We start from the raw sequence: 25,042 nt of genomic DNA on the forward strand, positions 1-25,042 counted from the left end.
CACTGAAAGTCCAATTATTGTTAATGGCGGGTATTTGTATGTGTACACGGTGTTTAAGTTATTGTTTGCCGGCTGGTTTACAGTAATACAAAACTTGGGGACTTAACATAACTGCCCGCTGTTTGTTTCTTCGCGGGATGAACAAAGCGGAAGCAGCTGAATTGTGGAGGACTGAGGGACAAGTGTAACGTTAGCTTAACTGATATCGTCACGCGCCGCCCGTCTGTTATCAACTGACACAAACTGACACTGAGCAGGAAGCAAGCAGCGCGTGTTTGAAATAGCGTCAGCGGCGATGCTAGCTGTCTCAGCGCCGCACACACCGCACAACTACCGCACTGATAGCGCACGCAATGGGACGGAGGGAGAAGTTTTAGCTAGTAGACGAACTCATTCATTCATTCAGTCAGTCGGACCGTTAAGACTCGCTACCAAATAAATCTCCGCTTATCTCATGAAGCGGAAATGATTTCGTTAAAACTCTCAGCGGTGGCGGCGGCGCTGCCGCTATTAATACTAATAACCGTTATTCAAGTTAACTGTTCCTCGAAGCTAAACATCCCCAGAGTGTTGCTACCGCTCGCCAGAAGTACACGAATTAACTTCACGTTGGAGACTACTGAAGGTTGCTACAGATGGTGAGTAGACCATGGAAGTGAGGAGTCTTGAGGGTGAGCTGAGGCCATGCTCTGCGGGGGTAGTGTCGTGTTACACGGGGCATGTGAGGCCACATGGCACCCTCAAAAAGTGTGCCGTTACTACGCAGCATGGCTCTGTGTCCTCAAACAACCGAACCCTGGATTTGTGTTCACCTTTTTAACACTCGCATGTTTACCCTCCAGGAGCTATATTGCTACGCCACTCATTTGCATAATCTATATGTTTGGTTCTGGTCATATTCGTTCCAGGTCTTCCACCAGACCGGAGGTAGCCAGCATCCAGGCTGTGGACGAAGAGGTCGGCAGAGGCTGCTCCAGGAGAGCCGTTCTCCAGGCTCTCTCCACCCATCCGTCCAGACTGACCAGCATCATTCTGGCCGAAGATGTTGGTAAATGCTCAGTAAACACAAGAGTTAGGAAATGAATGTGTGCATATTTGGTCCAGTTGTACGTTTTTGTACATTCCTTTCTCCTCAGTGGAGAAACACACACACACACACACACACACACACACACACACACACACACACACACACACACACACAGGGATATAGATTAAAGGTGTGCAGAAATGCATATATACTATAGTGCCATAAGTGGAAATGCACTGGAAATGATTTTCATGTTCAGGTTTTTGTGCTCAGTTGATTTGCTCTCTGAAAAATGCACGCGCAAAAGCAGAGCATCAGAAGTCGATAGTGCACTTTAGATCAGTACTAATAAAATGTTCTTTTATCATGTTTTTACCAGCTGAATGCACGATCACTTCCACAAACTGTTGTGGTTTTATTATAATATAGAGGGGGAGTGCACAACAGTGTGTGGCCGGTATGGCTTTCACCGTGTGTGTGTGTGTGTGTGTGTGTGTGTGTGTGTGTGTGTGTGTCTCGTGGTTTTGAGTACTTTGCCAGGTGCTTATACTGTCTGTCTGTCTGTCTGTCTGTAGACAGATTCTGTCAACGCACTAGCGTCACATCCGTGTAGGATGCAGTCACGACACTTTGCAGGTGTGTAGTTGAGATGAAGATGAAGGCCACGAGGATCACATACGCCTGTTAAGCGTTCTCATCTATTAGAAGAAAGACAACTTAATATAAGATTAATGTAAGCTAGTCGTACTGTAGGTAAAGCCAATGAACGGTGTACAGTACGTAGGGTCTAACCTTTAAGTGTGTCAGCGCTCTATTCCCTTCAGAGTAGCAAGTCTAATGGTCATTCTGTTGCTCAACACACATTTTTTCATTCTTCCTTCCTCTCTATTGTGTAATGCTCTATGTCATCTGGCAGCGTTTGCTTTGGAATCAGGAAAAATCTGACGCGTTGGCCCGTCCTCGTCCGTCCGTTCAGACCACAACCGCTGGCTTTGAATGTGGTCTGACTCGCTCCACCGGTTTACGAACTAAAGCGTTATCTGATATAATCTATCGCTCACGCAACAACCCAGTTAACCGACCAGAAGAGCCACAAGATTTGATTTTGACTGGTAACTGTAGAGCGTTGTTTTCATGCTTTGTGCCTCAACAAAAAATACTTTTCCTCCTCTTTTAAATCGATGTTCCTTTTAACCACAAATCCATTTATCTCTAGGTTTGGTGACAATACTGTAGTACAGTCTGTACTCTATACATGATGCTTTGTTCCCCCCCCCCTCCCCTCCCTCCCATTCATTTGCAGTTACAGGACACGTACTGCGGTGTGACGCCATTGTCGACATCATCAGCGAAATCCAGATAGTGTCGACCACCAGAGAGCTGCACCTCGAGGACTCACCGCTGGCACTCAAGATCCACGCACTGGACTCTGAAGGTGACACATTCTGGCTCGTCACAGGACCAAGTGATTGTCATCACATGCTGCCGGTGTTATTGGTAGACATCACCCTAAGTAGCCATCAGTAGCTGCATCATTGCCCCATGTTCCTGCTGTATTGTCTACCTGCTGCTCTAAAGACTTCTCAGAGAAATGACTTTAGCCGCTCTAGGCCGCTACTGTGAGGTGGCTGTGTTAGTTCTGTCCGACTGGTTCCATTTAGGGCAGACGCACTTAGTTTAATGAGCTGCGGCTGCAGCCTGATTCTCCGTGATGATGGCTCCGGGGCCTGTTGTTTTTGTTTTACTTTGCTTTGGCCCAAAAGTGCGTTTTGGGATTCTTCAGATGGAGTCGATTGTCCTGTAATGAAATGCCTTTTTGGTTTCGCCGCGGCTAATTCGACTGCCAGGAGCTCTCAGACGACTGTGCTCCCAAACCCCATTATACGTTGAAGTAAAGTGACCTCGGTCATACAGCACCGGTGGACCGGTCTCTGCTAAGATGTTGAGCTCCTCACCAAAGCTCACACAGCCTCGTGTTTGGATTTAAAGTCTGACTCTTTGTCCTGTTTTTATGTTGCAGGAAACACCTTCAGCACCCTCGCTGGTCTGGTGTTTGACTGGACCTTAGTGAAAGATGTAGATGTGAATGGATTCTCTGACTCTTACAATTCATTACGGTAGGCTCCCCCCCCCACCTGTCTCAACACTGCATTCAAACGCCACTGAAAGTTACAAATCTGATGGAAAAACCAAAAAACAAAGGCTTTTGCTTCGTTGCTTCTCTTTCTCTGAATCAAATCCTTTTTGAGGTCAAGGTGCCACACCGAGTTGAGTCTCACGCGTACTTTCTGATGCGTCTCTTTTCCTCTACTCAAGGGTACTCAAGTTCTCAGAGTCCACCTACACGCCCCCTGGACACATATCTGAAATGGAGCGCGTTGGGAAACAGGGCGACATTATTTTGGTATCGGGACAGAAAACGGGACACGCTAAGTTGAAGGCCAAAATAGAAGAGTCCTTGTATAAGGTAAGCAAACGATACGTGTCCTGTTTGAATAATCCACTTTATTTCCACAGTCATAAGTTAGCTTAAGCTTTGTGTGACAGCTTATGTACTGAGACGCGGACGTCTAAAATAGCAAAAGATTGCGTTCCAGTAATGAGTCATCATGTATGACGTCACAGCTGTGGTGACAGTTACCTTTTATTTCTCGTCAAATAATCAAGAGTAATTATCCCAACAAAGAAAAGGTTATTTTCAGTAATAATATATAGAATTTTGAACAAATAACCAAGAGCCACCTGCCAGTTTTGAATGTATATGTTTGATTTCTGTATTTATATTATTGATACTGCAGCCAGTGTGTTGTGGTTTGTTGAGGCGGGACGCTGAAGCCTTGTTGTTCTGTAACCATGGTGATTGTGCCACAGGATGTGGGCGCCGCCGAAGTGAGACTCTTGATTTTAGAGAACATCCTGCTGAGTCCCGCGTACGACGTCTACCTGCTGGCGGGAACTTCCATCCGATACAAAGTCCTGAAGATACGACAGGGCACGATCACAGGTCTGACTCGGTCTCCTGAGGAGTTAAATTTTACTTTTACTGTACCGTGTCTGAAGCAAACTCACAGCTGGTAACGTTCAGGCAGCAGTTTAATTCCCGTGTTGTTGTTGTTGTTGTTTGTCCAGAGCTGTCGATGCCTTGTGATCAGTATGAACTGCACGTTCAGAACAGTGTGATTGGCACTAATGGAAACCCAGACGTCGCGGTGGCCGGTCTGGATCAAAGCATCTCCACAGTTACTGCAATTCAGCTTGGACACATCAACGTGGTGCTGGATCACAAGAGTATCCTTCTGACAACAGTCTGGAGCTGTTCTAATGGTGTTCACCGTGTTCTGGGCCTGACCCAGGCTGCTTCCTCATTGGCTCATTTTGTACTTTGCTGAACGTATTTCCATTTTTTATTTGCCTAAAACTGTTTATTTGATTTGATTTGGTGAGGAAGTAATTCTTTAGATATGCGATTAGTTTATCCAAATAACACCCATTTGGGAATTTACACTGATTTCTTTGGCGCTGTGAGGAGCCGGTCGGCATACAAGAAGAACATCAACCGTGGTTTTGTAATTACTCTCACTGGCAGAAAGGGCAAGACACAGGTCTCAGCCACTGATTGCTGGTGGGTGTGGATGTGTAAAACCATCCGATCGCAGCGGTGTAGCTGCTGCATTTCCCCCAAATATCACTCATTGATCACAACGCTACAAGCGCTAAACTGTAAGAAGGAAAGGAGCAGTATGATGTGTATAATGTCCTGTACTTACTAGTGAATCTGTGTTTTTATCTGTGTGGAAGTACGATGAGAGGTATTCTGCAAAAGTCAAGAAGTTTGGAGCCGTCATTGTCAATGTTCCAATGCTAACGTTCCAATGCTAACGTTCCTTAGCAGCATCTACTTAGGCCTTCGGATGCAAGGAGTGTCTCGCCTGCCCAACAGCACCCTGTATGTGGTTGAACCAGGCTACCTAGGTGTGTTCCTGAAAACAACGATGGAAGTATTTCACAGTGAATGTTTTAAAAAAAGACGAGGAGCTAACCTCTGTTTCTATTGTAATTCCTTTTAGGTTTCAAAATCCATCCAGGAGACAGCTGGGTTCTGGAGACGGGCCGAGTTTACGACGTCCTCATCGAAGTCTTCGATAAATCCGGAAACAAAATTTACGTGTCTGATGTGAGTGTGCTTCGGTTAAAGTCCCCGTTGTGTCTTAAATAACCTTAATTGTGCATCTGTATGCATGCTGAGTTTGACCGTGATCGTGAAAGTCAGATGAGTGTTCATCTGAGGTAAAGTCTGGCCTCATGCTGGGACCAGCCTGGTGTTATTGGCTGTCAATAAAATCCAAAATTTCACATTTGATTATTAATTAGATAACAGAACTCAATCTCTGATGCCGTTATATAAGGTTAACTGTTCTTCTTGCTTGTTATATATATATATATATATATATATATATATATTATATATATTATATATATATATATATATATATATATATATATATATATATATATATATATTATATATATATATATTATATATATATATATATATATATATATATATTATATATATATATATTATATATATATATATATATATATATATATTATATATAGTGGAAGACTAACATCTGAAACACATCTGGGAGACGTTAGGAGAGAGAGATTTAGTTTAGTGCACTTTGAGGCTTCCTTCGTCAACCTGTGAGTTTTATTAGCTAATATTTCAAACCACTGTCACCATCGAGGTACGAACAAATCAAAATCTTGACAGACATTAAAGAATATCTCCCGAGTCTGTAAAAGTTTTGAAACTCTGGCTTCTATCTGGAGTCACACAAAGGTAGTTTTAATAATTGATTTTTTTTCCGCAGAATGTCCGTATTGACACCGGGTTCCCCTCCGAGTACCTGGAGCTCCTGGACTCTTCTCTGAACGGATCGTACCATCGCGTCAAGGCGCTCAAAGAAGGCCTCACTCTGATTGATGCAACCCTCAAAGCTGTTGTGGATGAAGTGAGTTTACGTGGAGCTCTGACCTCAGTCTGAGTTAGCTGGAGCGTCATTGTTCCGTTTACCTGCTGCCTCTTTCTCCCTCTCCAGTAGAGCGAGCTTGATCATTTCCTGTTGGCCTCTGCTCTGTTTCAGACCGGAGGGATCCATGCTCTCGCCAACCCAGTCCACAATGAACAGGATGTAGAAATCTATAACCCGATAGTTCTTAGTCCCGGTATTCTGACATTTCCATGGCAGCCCAAGGTTGGAGCTTATCAGTACACAATACAGGTAATTATTCCTCTTAAGAAAGGAAGCTTAGTGCCTGGATGGGGTTTTATTCTGCCGTTGAGCACATGACACCATTTGTAATTAGTTTATAGCCATTGTTCTTATTCACACTTTGCCATAAAGCTCTAAATTAATGGGTTTTTTTGTGTGGATTTTGCCACTGAGAGGTGTGTTTGTGGTGCATGTGATGACTTCTACTTCCTGGTGCTTGTGGCAGGCGACGGGAGGAAGTGGAAACTTCAGCTGGTCTTCCTCCAACACAGCTGTGGCCACAGTGACCGTGAAAGGAGTGATGACGACGGTGAGCGACGTCGGCGTCGCCGTCGTCTATGCTCACGATCTACGCAACTCGCTGCACTTCGGCCAGATGAAGGTATCCTCCACTCTTGATGCACAACTGGTACCTGCTTACATGCATGTCAAAGCAGCATAGCGTTAAAAAATAAACCGTTAAAACTCAGGTGAACTTGAACAACTCTTCTCGTCCGTTATGTTTCACCGCAGTTGTTGCCGCAGTTCTTTCCAAAAATGATTGCTCTGCTTCTTCCGTCGTTAGTTTTTATTCAGGACTGTGATTTGTCAAATCTAATGGAAGTCATGCAGGCAATTTGAAATCACAATGTGTGATAAATTATCTGTGGAGTGCATCATTATTAATCATGAAAACATAAAGACGTGACATGTAATTATCTAACTTAATTGTGCGGCTATAAAAGTACAGCGCAGTCTCACAGCTCGACTCTCCACATTTTACTCTCTCAACCTCTTCCTCTCTCAGGTGTATGTGGTTGAGCCCGTCGCCATGGACTTCGCTCCCTGCCCGGTGGAGGCCCGGGTGGGCCTGGTTCTGGACCTGCCCCTCAGGATTTTTGGCCTCCTGGAGGAGGTGGAGAAGGAGCGGGTCATGTTGAGCGACTGCTCCCAGTTTGAACTGCACGTCGAGGAGGAGAACCACGGCGTCTTCCAGCTGCTGCACGGTGGGTGAATTCACTCATCGATTCCAGTTACGGAATCGCATTTAGTTAAGATCACTAACCGATGGATGCTCATTCATGGACTCATTCATTATTCACTCTGTTTAGCGTTAATCTATGCGAGTTATGACTGATCACGACTCTTGGCCGGTGAATGGCCAATTGGACATGCATGTGTTGTGGGCTTAAGGGAGGAGAACGTTTACCGCCCGACTCACTGATTGTGTTGTTTGTTATTGCTGTAATAACTGCTATAAAAATGTAAATTATGACTGTAATTTTCCCAAACTCTACAATTTCCCATGAAAGGCACAAGTTCCTTCAGCTGCAGTTTCACATTATGGGAGGAAGAATAGTATGAAATGTATTCTCCTGTAGATAAATCTGTGTTAATCGGTTATCCTAACAAAGCTGAACTCTATGAGAACGAGCCTCTCCGTCTCTCCTCTGAAACGTGCAACGATTTTTACGGCTTTCGGATTGTCACTGCAACGTTCTTCTGTTAGCAAGATTTACAGTTTTTAATTCTGGATTCTTGTATTATTAATCAGAAGCGTGGGCCGGGACGTGTACCAATACTTCTCTGTACTCCACTGTGGGGTTTTAAGAAGGGAAGACAAATGAGTACACCTGAGTGAACAATGGGAACTATTTGTTCATTGTCATAAATGCATTCTCTCTCTCTCTCTCTCTCTCTCTCTCTCTCTCTCTCTCTCTCTCTCTCTCTCTCTCTCTCTCTCTCTCTCTCTCTCTCTCTCTCTCTCTCTCTCTCTCTCTCTCTCTCTCTCTCTCTCTCTCTCTCTCTCTCTCTCTCTCTCTGCTTCATCCCGATGCAGGGCGGCTGGCTCCCGGCCAGGAGCACTGCAGCGGGGTGAGAGCCAAGGCCCTGGCCCCGGGGTACACCGTGCTCACCGTGAGCTACACCCACGGCAACGTTCACCTCAGCGTCAAGATCACCATCGCTGCCTACCTTCCTCTCAGAGTGAGTCCGACTGAACTTTTTAAAAGAAATCGTTTTTTGCTCTCTCGTTGCATATTTTCTCAAGAACCTCCAGAATTCATTTCCTCGTGGATAGTTCCTCAGTTGTTTATTCAATAAAATACTTTTACACATTTTCTTTTTCTTCAGTCTTCAGGGTGTAATTATCAAACACGCTACCTGAAGTCTTTGTTGTGATTTCGCTTTTATTCTTTCAACTCACCTCAAAGCACCAATTAGCTTTTTGTCTTTGAAGGAAACAAAGTCACTCATATACACACACACACACACACACACACACACACACACACACACACACACACACACACACACACACACACACTCTCTCCTTATAATCGAGGCAGAGATGCGATGATCAGCGGGTATTAAAATTCTTCTCCTCCTGGGTTTCCTCGTTGCATTTTAATTAAGCATTATACACTTGCTACGCTGATTTGTTTTCTACACCTGGGCTCCAGCACTGCGCAGTAATTGAAATCACTTCAGCTGTTGTGGCAGAGTACTGGTGACGCGTCTCACAAAGCATTCGGTCGCTCCTGAACCACCCGTATCTGTGGTTCCCACGCATATTATATGCAGGTTATCAGTGCAGTAACACACGGTTTGATGCGCCGCTGTTGAGCTCACGGGGTTGAGTCGTATTCTTCAAAATAGTGCAGACATTTTTTGTGTCTTCACCCGTTTTGCCTCGGCAGCTAAAGGTTGACCCAGTTCAGTTTCTTTTCTTTGCTGTGGATTTCAGCTTAACATTTCTCCAGTTAAGTTCCTTTTAACACTAGAATGTCCAAAAGCTGATGTACATGAATACCTGCTGTCCTTATTTGACTAAGATATCGGTCCCTCCGTGACATTTTGCACATCTATTTTCTGCGTCTTTACATTTTGTAAAAGCGTTTCTTCCCGCCGCAGCGTTTCATAACGAGGTGATGTGGTTTGGCAGGCGATCGACCCGGTGTCTGTGGCCGTGGTGACTCTGGGATCCTCTAAAGACATGCTGTTTGAGGGCGGGCCCCGGCCTTGGGTTTTAGAGCCCTCGAAGTTCTTCTGTAACTTGAGGGCCGAGGATGAGGCCGGCGTGAGCCTGACGCCGACCGGCCCCTCGTCTCACAACTATAACCAGCACTGGGTCAGAGCAACCTGCAGGGCCCTGGGAGAGCAGGTGAGATCTACTCAAACCACATGGGGCCTCATCACCAAAGTCTTCCTAAGTCCGTTCTCAAGTCGGTGAGCGTAGCTAAACGCCACGCCGACCCCCAGAGTTCAGACCAGTATTAAGTTGTCGTTGTGTTTGTTCTCCAGGTGCTGGAGGTGGTGGTGGGGAACAAGGCCAGTGTGACCAACCCTTATCCTGCCGTGGAGCCGGCCGTGGTGAAGTTCGTGTGTGCCCCTCCGTCTCGCCTCACCCTGGTCCCGGTTTATTCCAGCCCACAGCTGGACCTGACCTGCCCGCTGCTGCAGCAGAACAAACAAGTGGTGTGTATGCGGTCAACTAGCTTCACCTTGCTGCCTGAAGGCCTTTTACACACTAGAGGTGTGACAAATAAACACAACACGAAGATGTGAACTACTCGCCTGCAAAAATTCACACCGGCAGCGCTGCAGATTACTGAGTTTCAACACGGATTAAAGTGATTAGTGCAGATCTATCTGAGGTAAACTGCCTCAGCTACTGTAAGCTGTTTTATTGAGTTTCCTTTTAGTGAAATGCTCTGAGTGCATTTGAATCTGGTAAACAGTTCCACCGAGTACAAGTCCAGGGCTTTTATTGTGAAAGGTATCGACACTTTAGTGTCCTTAACTCGATGATGATTATTAATGTGATTTTTTTGGAATAAAAGCTGGAACCTTTTACCTTCTTCTAGGTTCCCGTTTCAAATTACCGTAATCCCATTTTGGACTTTGCTGCTTTCGATCAACAAGGAAGGAAGTTCGACAACTTCAGCTCTCTGAGCGTAGCGTGGGAGTCGACCATGGCGTCGCTGGCCAGTATTGAACCCACGTTACCCATGGAGCTACAGCTGCTCGAGGACGACAACAAACAGATGAAGCTCCACGGTAAAGCCTTCCGGCCGGTTTGTGTTTAAGAAGAGTGGGTTGTCGGCTGAACTTAACTCTTTTGTTTAGACATTTTGGTAGTAATGAGGCAAAGGCCGGAGAGAAAGCCGAGGCAGGATTTAATTCTAAGACGGCGGGGGCAGACGGGGAAATTATGCATTCACTTACTACTGGGAATGCATCTTTTTGTGTTTTTGCTGTCTGTTTCTATAGATTAGTGATGAGAAAAAGTTTGGATTGTCGTGTGTTTTAATTGCCGTTTTGTTTGTGTTATCCGTGGCAGGGCGACAGACGGTTCTTGTCCATCATCAAACGGGCCTTGCTGCCATCATGGTGACCGCTCTGGGTTACCAGGCTTCACATCTCGCAGCGGCCAAAGTACCCGGTCCGGTGAGCGACTCAACCGCCGAGACCACGTCAAAGATTCTCAATCGTTCTGCTGATCTGTGAACATTGTTTTGAGTGAATGAAGATGTAACTGTGAGACGTCTGTTTAAATCAATGTGTAGTTTGCAGTCGGTGCGCAGTAATCCTCTACAAGTGATAATCAAGCTTCTTTTCATCCGTTCCGGCTTCAGTTTGCTTCCTGGTGTTGGTATAATATTTACATTTGTAACCATTTCACTAATTCCTTTTTCAACTCTCCTTCTTCTTCTGTTCAGTATGACACCTTGACCCCCGTCTCAGCCACTCTGGAGCTCCTGTTGGTTGAAGATGTGAAGGTTTCTCCTGACACAGTCACCATATACAACCACCCAGATGTGCAGGTAAGGGACACATCGATCGGTGCTGCGGCGTCACGTACACATCATCTCTGTTTGATATTTCATCGTAAAGTATATTATTGACTCCCTTTAATCAAGCAGAGCAGAAATGGAAATGAATTGAATCTCAGCTGAATGAATCCAAACGTTGGTATTCGTTGCTCTGGGCACAGTGGAGTCTTATGTCCCTCCCCCCTCAGTGGGTCTCCCTCTCCTAATCCTGTGTGATGCAGGAGTTGTGTTCGGCAGGTGTGGGGGTTAAATAACGACCAGTGACCCGTGTAAGAGGATTCTAAAGAGCGAGTGTGGTCAGAGGTCTCTTTGATGTCTCATGCGAGGCCGTGGCCGTCAGAAGGAACAAATGACTCCCGACGATATGTAATCACTGTAGTCTTTTAAATGATGTTCTGCTTTTGTCTCAAGGCATTCATTGTATTTTTGCTTTGCAGGCGAGCTTGGCCCTGCGGGAAGGATCGGGGCACTTTTTTGTCAACACCAGTGTTAAAGGGATAGCGAGCGTGGCGTTCCAGGAGGCCCAACGAACAGCTCGGGTAAGACGGGAACATCTGGACGAGGCTCACAAAGGGCCGTGAGATTTCTGCTCAATTTCCGTAAGATTTCCAAGGGATGTGAAGCTTGGGAGCTTCTGAGTTTCAACACAAACTGCTATCTTTTTGAATAGTGAACTTAATAGTGCGAGGGCAAATGCTAGTTTTTGCTAGCTGCTGTTATGTTGGATGTGGCTGGATTGAGCATGCTAATGTAGTTGTAATTTATCTATTTCTATTAATTCGTTATTGTAAAATATTTTGCACACAGCTCAGACTGTAGGCCTCAAACTTTACTTCACAGGAATACATCATTTTGATATTGAACATCATACGAAGGATTTCCAGTAAATCCATACTGGTGAACTTTAATCCATGAACCAATCGGGATTATGGATTGAAGTACGCCGCTACTCAAAGTTAAGTTAAGTTAATGATCCCTTTGATTTGCTGTGTGTTTCCAGGTCTCCCCCGTACACCCGGGGGAGGTGATGGTGATGGTTCACGACCTTTGTCTGGCCTTTCCAGCACCTGCCAAAGCCACAGTGCACGTCTCTGACATCCTGGAGGTTTACGTGAGAGTCGTTGACAAGGTGAGCTTCAGGGCCCGCTTCCACTGCTGGATTAGATGATCCCTATTATCAGTATCACACCTTCCTAAAACGATGTCGTGACACTATGATCATCCCTTCCCAATTTTCATAAAAGCCTGTCTTAGATTAGCATCATTAGCTTTGCCCTGCCTGTGAACCAAAAGGACTATTCCCCCTAATGGATGATGCCGTTCGTCTGTATTACAGGTGGAGATTGGCAAGTCTGTGAAAGCTTACGTCAGAGTCTTGGACGATAATAGGAAGCCCTTCCCGGCCAGCTATTTCCGTTTCATGAATCTTAAACTCAAGGCAGCTTCTGCAATCGTCTCTCTGAAGTAAGTATTGTGAAAGTCGTTGTTTTGGGTTGAGGATGAAGGAACTTGCCGGGCTTCATGTACAACCCTAAATGTTTCTTTTCTTTTGCAGAATATTAGTGGAGTCCACTGAGATCGATACAGCTGTTTTCGTGGTGGAAGGTGCTTCCATCGGTCAGACCACTCTATCCGCTGTTGTAGTGGATAAAAATGGGAGAAAAGTTGCATCTGCACCTCAGCAAATTGAGGTATAATAATTTAGTGTGAACCTCTAAAATGTCAATTCCAAGTTTGACTCACATGTTTGTATAACGTTTGTTTTTCTTTTTACTTTTAGGTGTTTCCACCGTTCAAACTCATCCCGAGGAAAATTACCCTGCTAATTGGAGCAATGATGCAAGTATGTATAATATCGATGCTTAAGCGTTGTCTGGAAACAGCTGGCCTCTAGTTTGTCCTGCCAGAAGAGTTCATCTGGTCCTCAATTTATCTTCCTGGAGAGCCTTCTGCCAGGAATCTTCTGGAACATCATTTTAGCCTAATAGCTCTGGGTTTAAACATCCAGCTCGCCTTTCATTTTTCCTCAACTAGTGCGTTAATTTCAGAGCAGTTACCATTCATCCAAGAGGCGTCCTTAATTGCTGATCATTAAACTCAGTAATACACATGCACTGCACGTCGCTCCTGTCAGATATCCATTTTCTAATCCTGAGTACTTTAATACATAAAGGATAACGTCTTTCAGCAAATTCTCATCAGCCCTTGTATTGATGAAAGCTGTTGTCTTAACTGTCGGTGTGTGGAAGAGTCACGCTCACTGTTCCTCCTCCTCCTTCTCCTTCCTGCTCTGTAGATCACGTCTGAAGGAGGCCCTCAGCCTCAGTCCAACATCCTTTTCTCTATTTCCAATGAGGATGTAGCTTCCGTCAATGGCATCGGCCACGTCAGGGGCGCCACCATCGGCAACGTCACTGTGACCGGACTGGTCCAGGCCGTTGATGCCGAGACGGGGAAGCTAGTCGTCGTGTCTCAGGTAAATACATGGATATAGTAACGTGGACCAGTGCATCACTCGGTTAGATTTTTACAATTAAAAGCTGATCATCATCATCATCATGTGTCCGCAGGATCAAGTAGAAGTTGAGGTTGTGCGATTGACGGCCATTCGGATCAGAGCACCTATCACCAGGATGAAGACGAAGGCCCAGGTGGGATGACCCCAAACCGAACCACTGGAGAACAGTTGATTGAGTTCTCTCTAGGGGAGATGTTGTACTCACTAACCTTCTCTTTTCCTGCTCCAGATGCCCGTTTATGTGATGGGGCTGACTAACAGTCAAACACCCTTCTCCTTTGGCAATGCTGTGCCTGGCCTCACCTTCACCTGGTCCACCACCAAGAGAGACATTCTGGATGTCCAGCCAAGACACGCTGAGGTACGCTGCGCTTGATTGTTTCTTTTGATATCGCATGCAGTTTCTGCCCCTGAACCACGTCTATTTTTGTCCCTTTGATCCTTTTATCAGATTGAGTTAAGATGTGCTGTCCCAGCATTGCATTATGATTAAAAATAAACAGAATCTGCCTCGTCTCTGCTTCCTTGTCATCCTCTGCCTCGTCCCTGCTTCCTCATCACTGTTGCCTTTTTTATTTGATTTGCCGCTGCTATTTTTTGCCATCGTCGTAACGGCGCCCGTCTCCTTCAGGCTAACGTGGAGCTCCAGGCGGAGCACAACTTTGGCATGAGGGTGACCGGGAGAACGAGAGGGCGCACGGGGCTGAAGGTGGTGCTCAGAGTGACTGACCCCAATGCTGGGCAGCTGGTGGGGGGTCTGCAGGAGCTCAAGGATGAGATCCAGATCCAGGTACAGCACTGTGGCTCCTGAGCGCCAGAATTATAAATACTGAATGTGCAGATGTTTTATAAAGACCACTTTTATGGACTGCGTTGCATAACATGACCATGTCCCCCTGCTGCTGTGTGAAGTGATAAGACTGCAGATTAGTCTGAGCTGAATGCATCCAGCTTCAAACTGCATTAAACTATGACATGTCTCGTGTCCCTGAACACCAAGGAGCGATTAAAGCCCTCTTTTTAATTTGAAGTTTCACCATTTCGCTTTGATCAAGGTCTATGACAAGCTACACATGCTTAATCCAGAAGTAGAGGCCGGGGAGTTACTGATGGCTCCGAACTCAGCCCTCAAACTGCAAACCAGCAGGTGAGTAACAAGTGTGCCCGCACGGTCGCTTGTGTCTACTCTGAGAACATGTGGAAGTTTCAGCGCAGGATAACCTGAAACCCATGCGTGACTTGATGCCGGCGAGTCTCTCCGTGTCTCACAGGGACGGCGTTGGTGCGCTCTCTTACCGGATCCTGGATTCCCCCGACCAGGTTGTCATCGCTCAAGTGGACGATAAGGGCTTCCTCTTCTCTGGCTCTCTCAGCGGCATCTCCTCTCTGCTGATCACCTCGCAGGAGTCCTTTGGTGTCAATCAAACTGTCATCCTCGCTTTGAAGGTCCGTTTCAGACTTTAGGTTTTAAAAGCGGTATCTTCTGGGTATTCCCTCCTATCTATAGTACAATCAATTATTTTATTAAGTGTTAACGGTCAGTAGAGTCTGTGACTTCGCTGGGAGGGGGGGCAGATAGGAGCTCCGGAGAAGTAGTCTGCCCACGGCGGGGAAGTGAGGCTGAGGGACGAGGAGTGCGCTAGCTAGCTAACGTTAATCGCCGTCTGATTTGTGGCGTGATGAGCGGTTCATTAGTACATCCTCGTACTGTGTGTGCTACATCGTAAAGACACAAAATAAACGAGACGAGCTTCATTCATGTGATGTGAAGCTGGTCAAGAGTTCTCTTGTTTAGGCTGTGTGAGGACAGTATTAGAGTTGGTACCATGTTGAAGTAATACTGAGCAATGATGTGTCTTAGTTTGCCCCACAAAAATAATGGTCAAATGATTTAAGAATTTGATGATAAGGGAGTTAAAGTCTACTTTAGCCTCTGATTTGACTAACAAACAGGACAGTAATGTTACTGGGCGAAATACAGAAAGTCTTTATTGGGCGATCCTGTTCGATGTAAAGGTCTTAACGGTCGTACTGACCCTTGTAATGACGGTTGACATCGTCCCTGCGCTCCCTGAGTGTGACTCTGGTTCTTCCCTGCGTTCCTCAGGTGGTGCCCGTGTCCTATGTGCGCTTCAGTACCAGTCCGGTGCTCTACACGCACACCAGGGAGAGCCTGAAAGCCTTGCCGCTGGGCACAGTGCTCACCTTCTCCGTCCACTTTCATGCCAGCACAGGAGAAGCCCTGCACAGCTCCAACTCCCAGCTCACCTTCTCCACTAACAGGTCCGTTAACACACACACACACACGCTACAGCTGCTTTAACACTCGCTACATTTCTGTTATTAACTTTCAGAATTCATCCACTCGTATATATACAGTTGTGGTCAAAAGTTTACATACACTTGTAAAGAACATAATGTCATGGCTCTCTTGAGTTTCCAGTTATTTCTACAGCTCTGATTTTTCTCTGATAGAGTGATTGGAACAGATACTTCTTTGTCACAAAAAAACATTCATGAAGTTTGGTTCTTTCATGACTTTATTATGGGTTAACAGAAAAAGTGATCAAATCTGCTGGGTCAAAAATATACATACAGCAGTGGTAATATTTGGTCACATGTCCCTTGGCCATTTTCACTTCAATTAGGCGCTTTTGGTAGCCATCCACAAGCTTCTGGCAAGCTTCTCGTTGAATCTTTGACCACTCCTCTTGACAGAATTGGTGCAGTTCAGTTAAATTTGATGGCTTTCTGACATGGACTTGTTTCTTCAGCATTGTCCACATGTTCTCAATGGGATTTAAGTCAGGACTTTGGGAAGGCCATTCTAAAACCCTAATTCTAGCCTGATTTAGCCATTCCATTACCACTTTTGATGTGTGTTTGGGGTCATTGTCCTGTTGGAACACCCAACTGCGCCCAAGACCCAACCTTCGGGCTGATGATTTTAGGTTATCTTGAAGAATTTGAAGGTAATCCTCCTTCATTATCCCATTTACTCTCTGTAAAGCACCAGTTCCATTGGCAGCAAAACAGCCCCACAGCATAATACTACTACCACCACCGTGCTTGACGGTAGGCATGGTGTTCTTGGGGTTAAAGGCCTCACCTTTTCTCCTCCAAACATATTGCTGGGCATTGTGGCCAAACAGCTCGATTTTTGTTTCGTCTGACCACAGAACTTTCCTCCAGAAGGTCTTATCTTTGTCCACGTGATCAGCAGCAAACTTCAGTCGAGCCTTAAGGTGCCGCTTTTGGAGCGAGGGCTTCCTTCTTGCACGGCAGCCTCTCAGTCCATGGAGATGCAAAACACGCTTGACTGTGGACACTGACACCTGTGTTCCAGCAGCTTCTAATTCTTGGCAGATCTGCTTTTTGGTGGTTCTCGGTTGACTCTTCACCCTCCTGACCAATTTTCTCTCAGCAGCAGGTGATAGCTTGCGTTTTCTTCCTGATTGTGGCAGTGACAAAACAGTGCCATGCACTTTATACTTACAAACAATTGTTTGCACTGTTGCTCTTGGGACCTGCAGCTGCTTTGAAATGGCTCCAAGTGACTTTCCTGACTTGTTCAAGTCAATGATTTGCTTTTTCAGATCCATGCTGAGCTCCTTTGACTTTCCCATTGTAGCGTTTGTGGGCGTTTGTATCCAATGAGCCCTATTTAAATGGCCTCAGAGAAGTCACCAGCTGTAGTCACTCATAATCACTCACAAGAAGTTAAGAGGCCATGCTATGAAGCTCATTTCATTGACACAACTTTCTAAGTCACCAAAATTGCTAATTCATGTTGCTGTATGTATATTTTTGACCCAGCAGATTTTGTCACTTTTTCTGTTAACCCATAATAAAGTCATGAAAGAACCAAACTTCATGAATGTTTTTTGTGACAAAGAAGTATCTGTTCCAATCACTCTATCAGAGAAAAATCAGAGTTGTAGAAATAACTGGAAACTCAAGAGAGCCATGACATTATGTTCTTTACAAGTGTATGTAAACTTTTGACCACAACTGTATATGTGTCAATCGATCAACAACACCAACAATAGTCTTTATACTTGTATCAGTATCTGTAGAACCAGGGTAGTTGAGGACATGGCCGGCTGTACTAGCAGTTCACCACATTAACTTACTGGGCTGCTCCTCCAACCTCATTTCAGATGGAGTTGTTTCCACCCGAGTGAGCGCTAAATTAATGGGAGGAGTGTCGGGCAGGGCGGTGATGAGGGACTCCCTCATCTGTCTGCACAATAAATTGATTCCATTACCTTGTTCTCCAGGTGCTGACGGACAATTTTGGGGTAAAAACAGTCTAAAAGTCTGAGCGGTAAAGGGCCGGTAGCGGTGGGACCAAAGGGGCCGGTCTGTGATTAGATCCTGCTCTTCAAGGAGCCGATTGGATTTTACTGCTATCTGAGGGGGAAGCAGTTTGGCCCTATTTGTTCATAACAGATTCTTTGGAGACGGAAGCAAAAAGTTCTTTCAGGGGAAAAAAGATAAATGTGTAGGATGTTGTACTTGCAGTAACAAAACACCACTAAACTGAATGTGGTATCGTTCTGTACAAAGCTTTTCTGTTTGTTTTTTAAGTATAGTAAGTTCTCTGATAACGACGACGATGCCGCCTAAGTTCATTAGACCGACCGTTGAGGAGTGGGGGGTGAATACAGGTTGAGGACTCGAGGGGACGAAGGAGACAAATGACGGGACAACTACAACAACTTCCTCTCAGCCCATATTTGACGTCTCTGAATGAATTGTATTAAAGGATATGTTGTGTGTTTAATCATCTGTTCTGACCTGCAGAGACGACTTGGTGCAGGTGGGGGTGGGCCCCGGTAACCACACTCTGACCGTGAGGACGGTCAACGTGGGCCTCACTCTCCTTGCCGTGTGGGACAGTGAGAACGTGGGCGTGGCCGACTACGTCCCGCTTCCCGTCGGCCACGCCATTCACCCGGACGACGCCCACAGGCTGGTGGTGGGGGACGTGGTCTGCTTCACCGCCCAGTTAACCAGCCCAGACGGTGAGCGAGCTACGCGTGCTTCAACCTCACATGTTAAAAGCCATTTAGATTAAACAAAGTGTGCATGTTCTTCACATTTAAAAGCCGGACGTGTCTTCCCGTCCCCGCAGGTGTTCGTGGGACTTGGAGCTCCTCCGCTAATGGCGTTCTTCAGGTGGACCCTAAAAGCGGTGCAGCGGTGGCCAGAGACTCCGGGACAGTCACCGTGTACTACGAGATACCTGGTGTGTTGAAGACATACAGAGAGGTGCGTTATATGTGAGGCAGCGCTTACTGTCTTTTCTAATGATGACTGTGACCAATGAGCCACGAGAACCGACGGCACGCCTCTCCGGTTTCTTCATTCCTACTGTCGACGTCTCTTTTCCATCTTCTCCACCGGCAATATATCATAAGAGCAGAAATGCAACAGATGAATAGGGCATCCATCATCACCTTTCAGTGACGCATTGTTTGTGTGTGTGTGTGTGTGTGTGTGTGTGTGTGTGTGTGTGTGTGTGTGTGTGTGTGTGTGTGTGTGTGTGTGTGTGTGTGTGTGTGTGTGTGTGTGTGTGTGTGTGTGTACCAGCATTCCGGCTGTTGACTCTCATACGTGATGGAGTGTGGAAGGGATTATCTGGCGCTCTATCCGGTCATGCTCCTGCTATTCTATATGAATATTTCCTTTCAGCAGAACAATGAGTGATGTGATTTGGTGGAAGGTATTTTATCTCGAGACAGAAAGGAGCATTTCTAACGAAGTGAGCCGGACGAAGGCGTAGCAGCAATGTCACATTAAACTCTCGGCTGTTTTTAATTAGTTTACCTTCACCGTCTGCTGTGATTGATGGAAGCAGTTGGTTGTGGTTGTTCATTAAATTGTGATTAATTCAAGCACACACCTGAGTTATCTGAGGATTTATCGTGTGTTTTCTCTCTCTGTGGTTCTGCAGGTGGTCGTAGACGCAGCGACGCAGACGGCTGCTACGGCGCAGGCTACACCTGTGAGGATCGGCAAGGAAACCAAAGTCCTGCTCTCCACCGGAGGGAGAGGAACCAACCTCATCGGTACTGATCCCACTCTGGTTTTAGGGGGAACGTTCGTAAAAAGAGCAGTTGAGCATTTTAGGAAATTCACTGCCTTCTTGCTGAGAGTTATATGAGAAGATTCTTACCGCTCTGTATTGAAAATAGGAAGCTGCAGCCTGTTAGCTTAGCTTAGCACAAAGACTGGAAAAGAGTGAGACTCTGTCCAACGGTGACTAAGTCCACCTACCAGCGTGCCCCCCCCCCCCCCCCCCCCCCAAAAGCTCTGTGTTTAACATGATTAATCTTGTTTGTTTTAATCTGTACAAAAACCAAAGTGGAACAAACAAGATACAAAGTGTTAATTAGTGAGGTGTAGAGGTATTTTGTTACCTTTTTGGAACAGGGCTAGGTTGTTTCCAGTCTTTATGCTAAGCTAGGATAGCTAGATAGGGATGTGAGGGTGGCATCGATCTTCTCCTCCAACTCTCAGACCGTTGAGTTGACGTACTGAAGCAGAGAGGGTTTGTGCGTCTCCACCATGCAGGAACCTGTTCCTCCGCCCAGACCGACGCTCTTTCGCTGCTGCAGCCAGAAGCTTCCATCAGCTGCCGCCTCAGCTTCACCGGCGACGCCATCGACTTCCCCGCCAACGACGTCTTCAAGACGCACACCAGCTTTGACTCCAGCATCGGTAAGACGGATCTGAATTCAGACCAGAGATGACAGTCATGGTCAGGGAAGCAGAGAGTCTTGTTTTCATATTTGTATAAAGGCTGTGAGCATCATTTGGCAGTATTGAATCATGTCATTATCCTCAGATACTTTGGGCTTTATTTACTCCTGCAGCACTGATGTGATGTGATTTAGAGGACTCGTGTTCTTAGCAGGATTCAAACCTGTAGTTTTAGGTCTTGGGGCTGTGCTTCCTTTTTTTTTTTTTTACATTCAGATCACGGACCGTACAAAAACTACACCTTAGCACCTCTTAACTGTCCGTACTTAAATAGATTTTTTTTATTTTTTTTGACATTCACATCATTTTTCGACCTTTTTAGAAGTGTTCCAAAATAAAATTACTTTGAGATCTAACCCGGGTGCACAGTTTATGTGTGCGCTCTGCATTACTGGCAGGAAAACACAATTTACAAGAGCAGAATCAATATCTGCATTGCCCGTGGAATGAGTTTAGCAGGGACTATAAAAGGTGTCCAGGTGATGTATTGGACTGAGGAGACTCCCTGTTGCCTGAAAGCACTGCTCTAATTGTGTTTGGGGTTTGGGACTTCACCCCGGTTGTTGCCTTATCTCTGATGGGATTCTGTGTGTGTGTGTGTGTGTGTGTGTGTGTGTGTGTGTGTGTGTGTGTGTGTGTGTGTGTGTGTGTGTGTGTGTGTGTGTGTGTGTGTGTGTGTGTGTGTGTGTGTGTGTGTGTGTGTGTGTGTGTGTGTGTGTGTGTGTGTACAAGGCTGTAACCACTGAGCTGGATCCCACTGAGGTCCTAATGGAAGCATTTGATTGTGAAATGACCCTCCCTGACAGCTTCCGACATTAAAACTGATTACGTGTCGTGTTCCTTTTGAGACCACGTTGACACATAGTCACAAAGAGAATGAAACGACGACAACAGCGTATTCTACCTGCCATTTCTTGTCCCGAATGCACACATCAATAATTCATCTGGAGTCACCGTGTGCTCTCGCCCCAGGCTCCTACACCTGCTCCATCACCTTGCAGCCGATGACGGACCGACAGACCCGTGCGCTCAGCGTGTCCGTGGCCGACCTGCTGGTGAGGGCCGGCCTGGAGGGCAGCGCGTTCTCCGGGGAGCAAGGCGGCGCCAGGCTGCCCGTAGAGCCGGGCCTCTACTCCGACCAGACGGAGCTGCTGCTCTCGAACCTGCACCCGTCGGCTGAACTCACCGTCTACGGGCCCGCCGCCGCCCTGTCCAACACGGAGGTCAGGCTACACCGCTCCTAGTAGAACGTCTGAGAACAGAGTAGATGTATAGTATGTGTGTGTGACACTTTTCCACACCTTCAGGTGGTGTCTGCTTCTCCCAACATTGCTGTCCAAGAGAGTGAAGTGCACCGAGGCTTCCCCAGTTTCTCAAAGTACACCATCAGCGCCGTGGACCCTCAGGCAACGGTCTCCACCTCCGTCTCCATAAGCAGCACCTCGGGCGGCCCGAGTATCGTCATCCCGGTCTCTTTGATCCAGGTGGCCGATCCCAACGCCGCCAAGCTAGGTGAGTTGTTCTCTCAGCGCAAAAGACGAGGCACCGAGCCTCGAGGCCTAAGAATCCCGAGTGTGTAAGTGAGGTCACAGGAAAGGTTGTAGGGCTGTCACCTTTTTCAGAAGAAAGAAGTTTGAGAGAATCTGAAGTAATGCATTATCGCTCCCAAGTCATTTCAATGCAAGCCACGTAGCTCGATCCGAAGAAGAGTCATTCCCGGTGCCTCCAGCAGCACAGCCTCACTGAGTCTTTATCAGCAATCTTTCCATCAATGGGACACTATTCTACATTCTGTCACCTTACTTCTCAGAGGGCTTGTTGTCCCGATTAATCGTTCAGCATGGCTCTCTATCTCTAGTTCTACTTTTAAGATATCAACATTAGGACAGCGGGACATAAGCTGATTCATTGAGGAGCGTCCTGCTGCGCTTATACACCCAGAATGTATCTGTGAATACATGATAGCAGATCTTACATCAGAAATAGAATGTGTGTTGGTGTAACTACAGAATGTAGCGTCGAAAACAGACTTTTAACAACAGATAATACTAATAATATTTATTAGTGTGTCGTATGTTCTCAGCGCTTTGAAGAGGTTTTGACGGCTTGTTCTCCCCCCCCCCCCCCCCCCCCCCCCCCAGCAGCAGCTGCTCCTCCAGCTGTTTTCACAGAGGGGGGTCACTCCCTGCACAGCTTCATCAACTGCTACCAGATGATGTTCTTCACCCTGTTCGCTCTGCTGGCCGCTACGGCCATCATCATCATCGGTGGGTCACCTCACTGCTGTGGGAGCTGCTCTTCTAAACACTGATACCCTGTTTGAATACTTAGCATTAGGCTTGTGTAACCTGAGTGTATAAGGCTGGTTGGTTTCTTTTATACGTGTTTGAAACTGAATGCCTCCAGCGTCGCCCGGTCGGCTCGTCTTTCATGAAGTATTGTCCTGACGTGACAAATCCGTTTCCTTCCATGCAGACACAGTTTGAAGCACCTAGAAGTCGTGTTATTCCCAAGAGTTTTAATAGTGAGCTCTTCAGACACTTTGATGATTTGTTTTTGAAATGTGTTTTTTGTCCCCTGCAGTCCTCCACACTGTGTTCAGCCCAAGGGAACAAACGTATCACCCTGCCTTCATGCAGAGGACACCGCCCCCCGTCTCAGGTAGGACACGTCACAATGTGTATGTTTAGGGCTTTTATTGTGAAAGGTAAGAACAGAATTATTGGATCTGAACTGAAAGGTTGAAAGGACATGTTGAATATGTCTTTTATAAACACTTTTTCTTTGCATTTTGTTGGACTTGTTTTTGTCATGAGTACGTTCACAGAAAACACAAATATCACACGAATTAATCTTATGAATAAAATGTGTAAATGCTTAAAGCATACATTCAAAGAGAAACACAACTAAATGAGAGTTAAATTATGTTTTGATACTTGATCTCCGTCTCTCTTTGTTCTTAAAGAGAAGTTTATTCAACCCCTACATCTGTGACTCCACCAGACTGTAACACTTAATTATCAAAGATAATAGAAATATCTGACAAACTCCAGCACCGTTTCAGTCAGAATAGATTCTTCTGTTTGATGAAGTGCCGCCTCGCCCGTTGTTATTTAAAGCTCGTTTGGATGTTGAAAGAATCAAAGTGTCCCGTCAGTCCCAGAGTCTCCGGGGCGGATGGTGAATGTCTCCGCCTCAGGCGCCGTTTGATCTCACGATCTACGGCCGGAGCTCCGGCGGCTGCGGCACGTTTGGTCCAGATCCACGTTCCTGATGAGGCTGTTCGTTTGTGGACCGGTGAACAACCTCAACTGCTCCACTCCTGTCTTGTTTTGTACTCTTTCTGCTACGGATGCTCCGTTTACTCGACGCTGCTCTTTTTCAGGTTTGGACTCTCCGTTAATGAATTCCTTCAACCGCACGATACCGAGGAGGACGGACCCGAACGGCAGCCCCAGGTCGCGCCTCTACTCTCCGGACTACAAGTCCTGATGAAGCGCTCTGCCCGGTTCTCTGGTCTTCAAACAGCGGACCTCCGCGGGCCGCTGGTGCGTCTTGAATGTGCCTCTGTCCCTCAGTGAGCGCTGAGGGTCGTGACCTCAACATCTCAGCTTCTCAGCTGACCCACGCGTTGGTTCAGACGCTTCAAAGGAACTCCATGTTCAGTTCAGAGCTGGAGATGTTAGCGGAGCTACTTTCTCTTTGTGTGTATATGCTTGTGTGTGGAAACAGATTGTCTTTTTTTGTGGATTTCCATAGAAATGGCTTTTATACGTTTATTAACTGACATATTTTGGAGAGAAGAAGACGAACCACTAGTTTGTGCTTTAACTGAGGTTGCTCTTTGCGTTTGTTCGCTTACTACTTGTGTGCTACTTAATCTGTTTGACGTGAAGCGTGGCGCCTCAGGAGGTCCATGTGTGACGCGGAACTTTAACTTGAAGCTGTTGATTTTCCGGAGCAGGAAACGTCCTTTTGTTTCGTTGCAGCCGATGCATTTTGTGAAAAGAAATCCGTCCTCCTCAAAGATGATGAACCCTTCGAATGTGCACAAAGTTAACTGTTGGTTTATTATTGTTCTGGGCATTTCATTACCAAACATCACTGTTTTATATTTCTGAGCCATGATGCACGCAGCTCCTGCTTGAGTCATTAATGTGAAGCTTCATTCAGCTTTTATCCCAGCGTTGCTTCAGCGCACAAGAAATGTGACGTTTGTGTTCCACATCTGTTTTTTTACCCGAAACACATTTCCGGGAGGAGGTTGCCGTAGCGCTGCAGAGCTGCAGAGAGAGCGTGATGTTTTTGTATTCGACGAGGAATCGTATTTATGTTATGGAGTGAAGTTCAGTTTTACTGTGAGACGAGTGCGTGTGATGATCAGATGGTTTCAGCTTTCAGCACTTAATAAAGACACGCGTTTGTTTGCTCTTGCCTTTTGCTAATTAAAGTTTGTACTGATCACGTTCAGCGGCGGTCTTGTGATTATTCATCGGATACGTTTATGAATATCTTGAACCTTTTTTAAAATCACACTTAACAAACATCGAGCGTCTGAGTAACGTGAGGCACAGATGTAACCCAGTCTGAATCTGTCACTCAGCCTGCAGTTCTTCTACACCAACGTGTTCGT

General features: G+C 46.1%; 1 protein-coding gene across 2 annotated transcripts; it reads left to right on the forward strand.

Annotated features, from left to right (window-relative positions):
- On the forward strand, window positions 1–24,879 carry nup210 (nucleoporin 210). Of its 2 annotated transcripts, none has more exons than XM_068729647.1 (40): window positions 1–638; window positions 909–1,048; window positions 2,334–2,465; window positions 3,051–3,147; window positions 3,347–3,497; window positions 3,902–4,034; window positions 4,160–4,318; window positions 4,934–5,002; window positions 5,098–5,204; window positions 5,908–6,048; window positions 6,181–6,318; window positions 6,536–6,691; window positions 7,097–7,295; window positions 8,129–8,274; window positions 9,233–9,451; window positions 9,592–9,765; window positions 10,155–10,347; window positions 10,631–10,737; window positions 11,010–11,114; window positions 11,561–11,662; window positions 12,124–12,252; window positions 12,460–12,587; window positions 12,679–12,814; window positions 12,904–12,966; window positions 13,420–13,599; window positions 13,694–13,774; window positions 13,871–14,002; window positions 14,273–14,431; window positions 14,697–14,788; window positions 14,913–15,087; window positions 15,749–15,924; window positions 18,448–18,668; window positions 18,779–18,915; window positions 19,601–19,715; window positions 20,221–20,367; window positions 21,382–21,632; window positions 21,717–21,921; window positions 22,551–22,676; window positions 22,993–23,070; window positions 23,795–24,879. In XM_068729647.1, exons 1-40 carry the CDS (start codon window positions 466–468, stop codon window positions 23,899–23,901), a joined length of 5,679 nt encoding a protein of 1,892 aa, XP_068585748.1. In that variant the 5' UTR covers window positions 1–465; the 3' UTR covers window positions 23,902–24,879. The 2 variants fall into 2 exon arrangements, with proteins under 2 accessions (XP_068585748.1, XP_068585749.1); XM_068729648.1 differs by having other exon boundaries at window positions 22,554–22,676.
- The last annotated feature ends 163 nt before the right edge of the window (window positions 24,880–25,042 follow it).

Source organism: Cebidichthys violaceus, unplaced genomic scaffold, assembly GCF_023349555.1.
Source record: "Cebidichthys violaceus isolate CVI_PGR_0920_01 unplaced genomic scaffold, fCebVio1.0.p SCAF_47, whole genome shotgun sequence".
NCBI lineage: Eukaryota > Metazoa > Chordata > Actinopteri > Perciformes > Stichaeidae > Cebidichthys > Cebidichthys violaceus.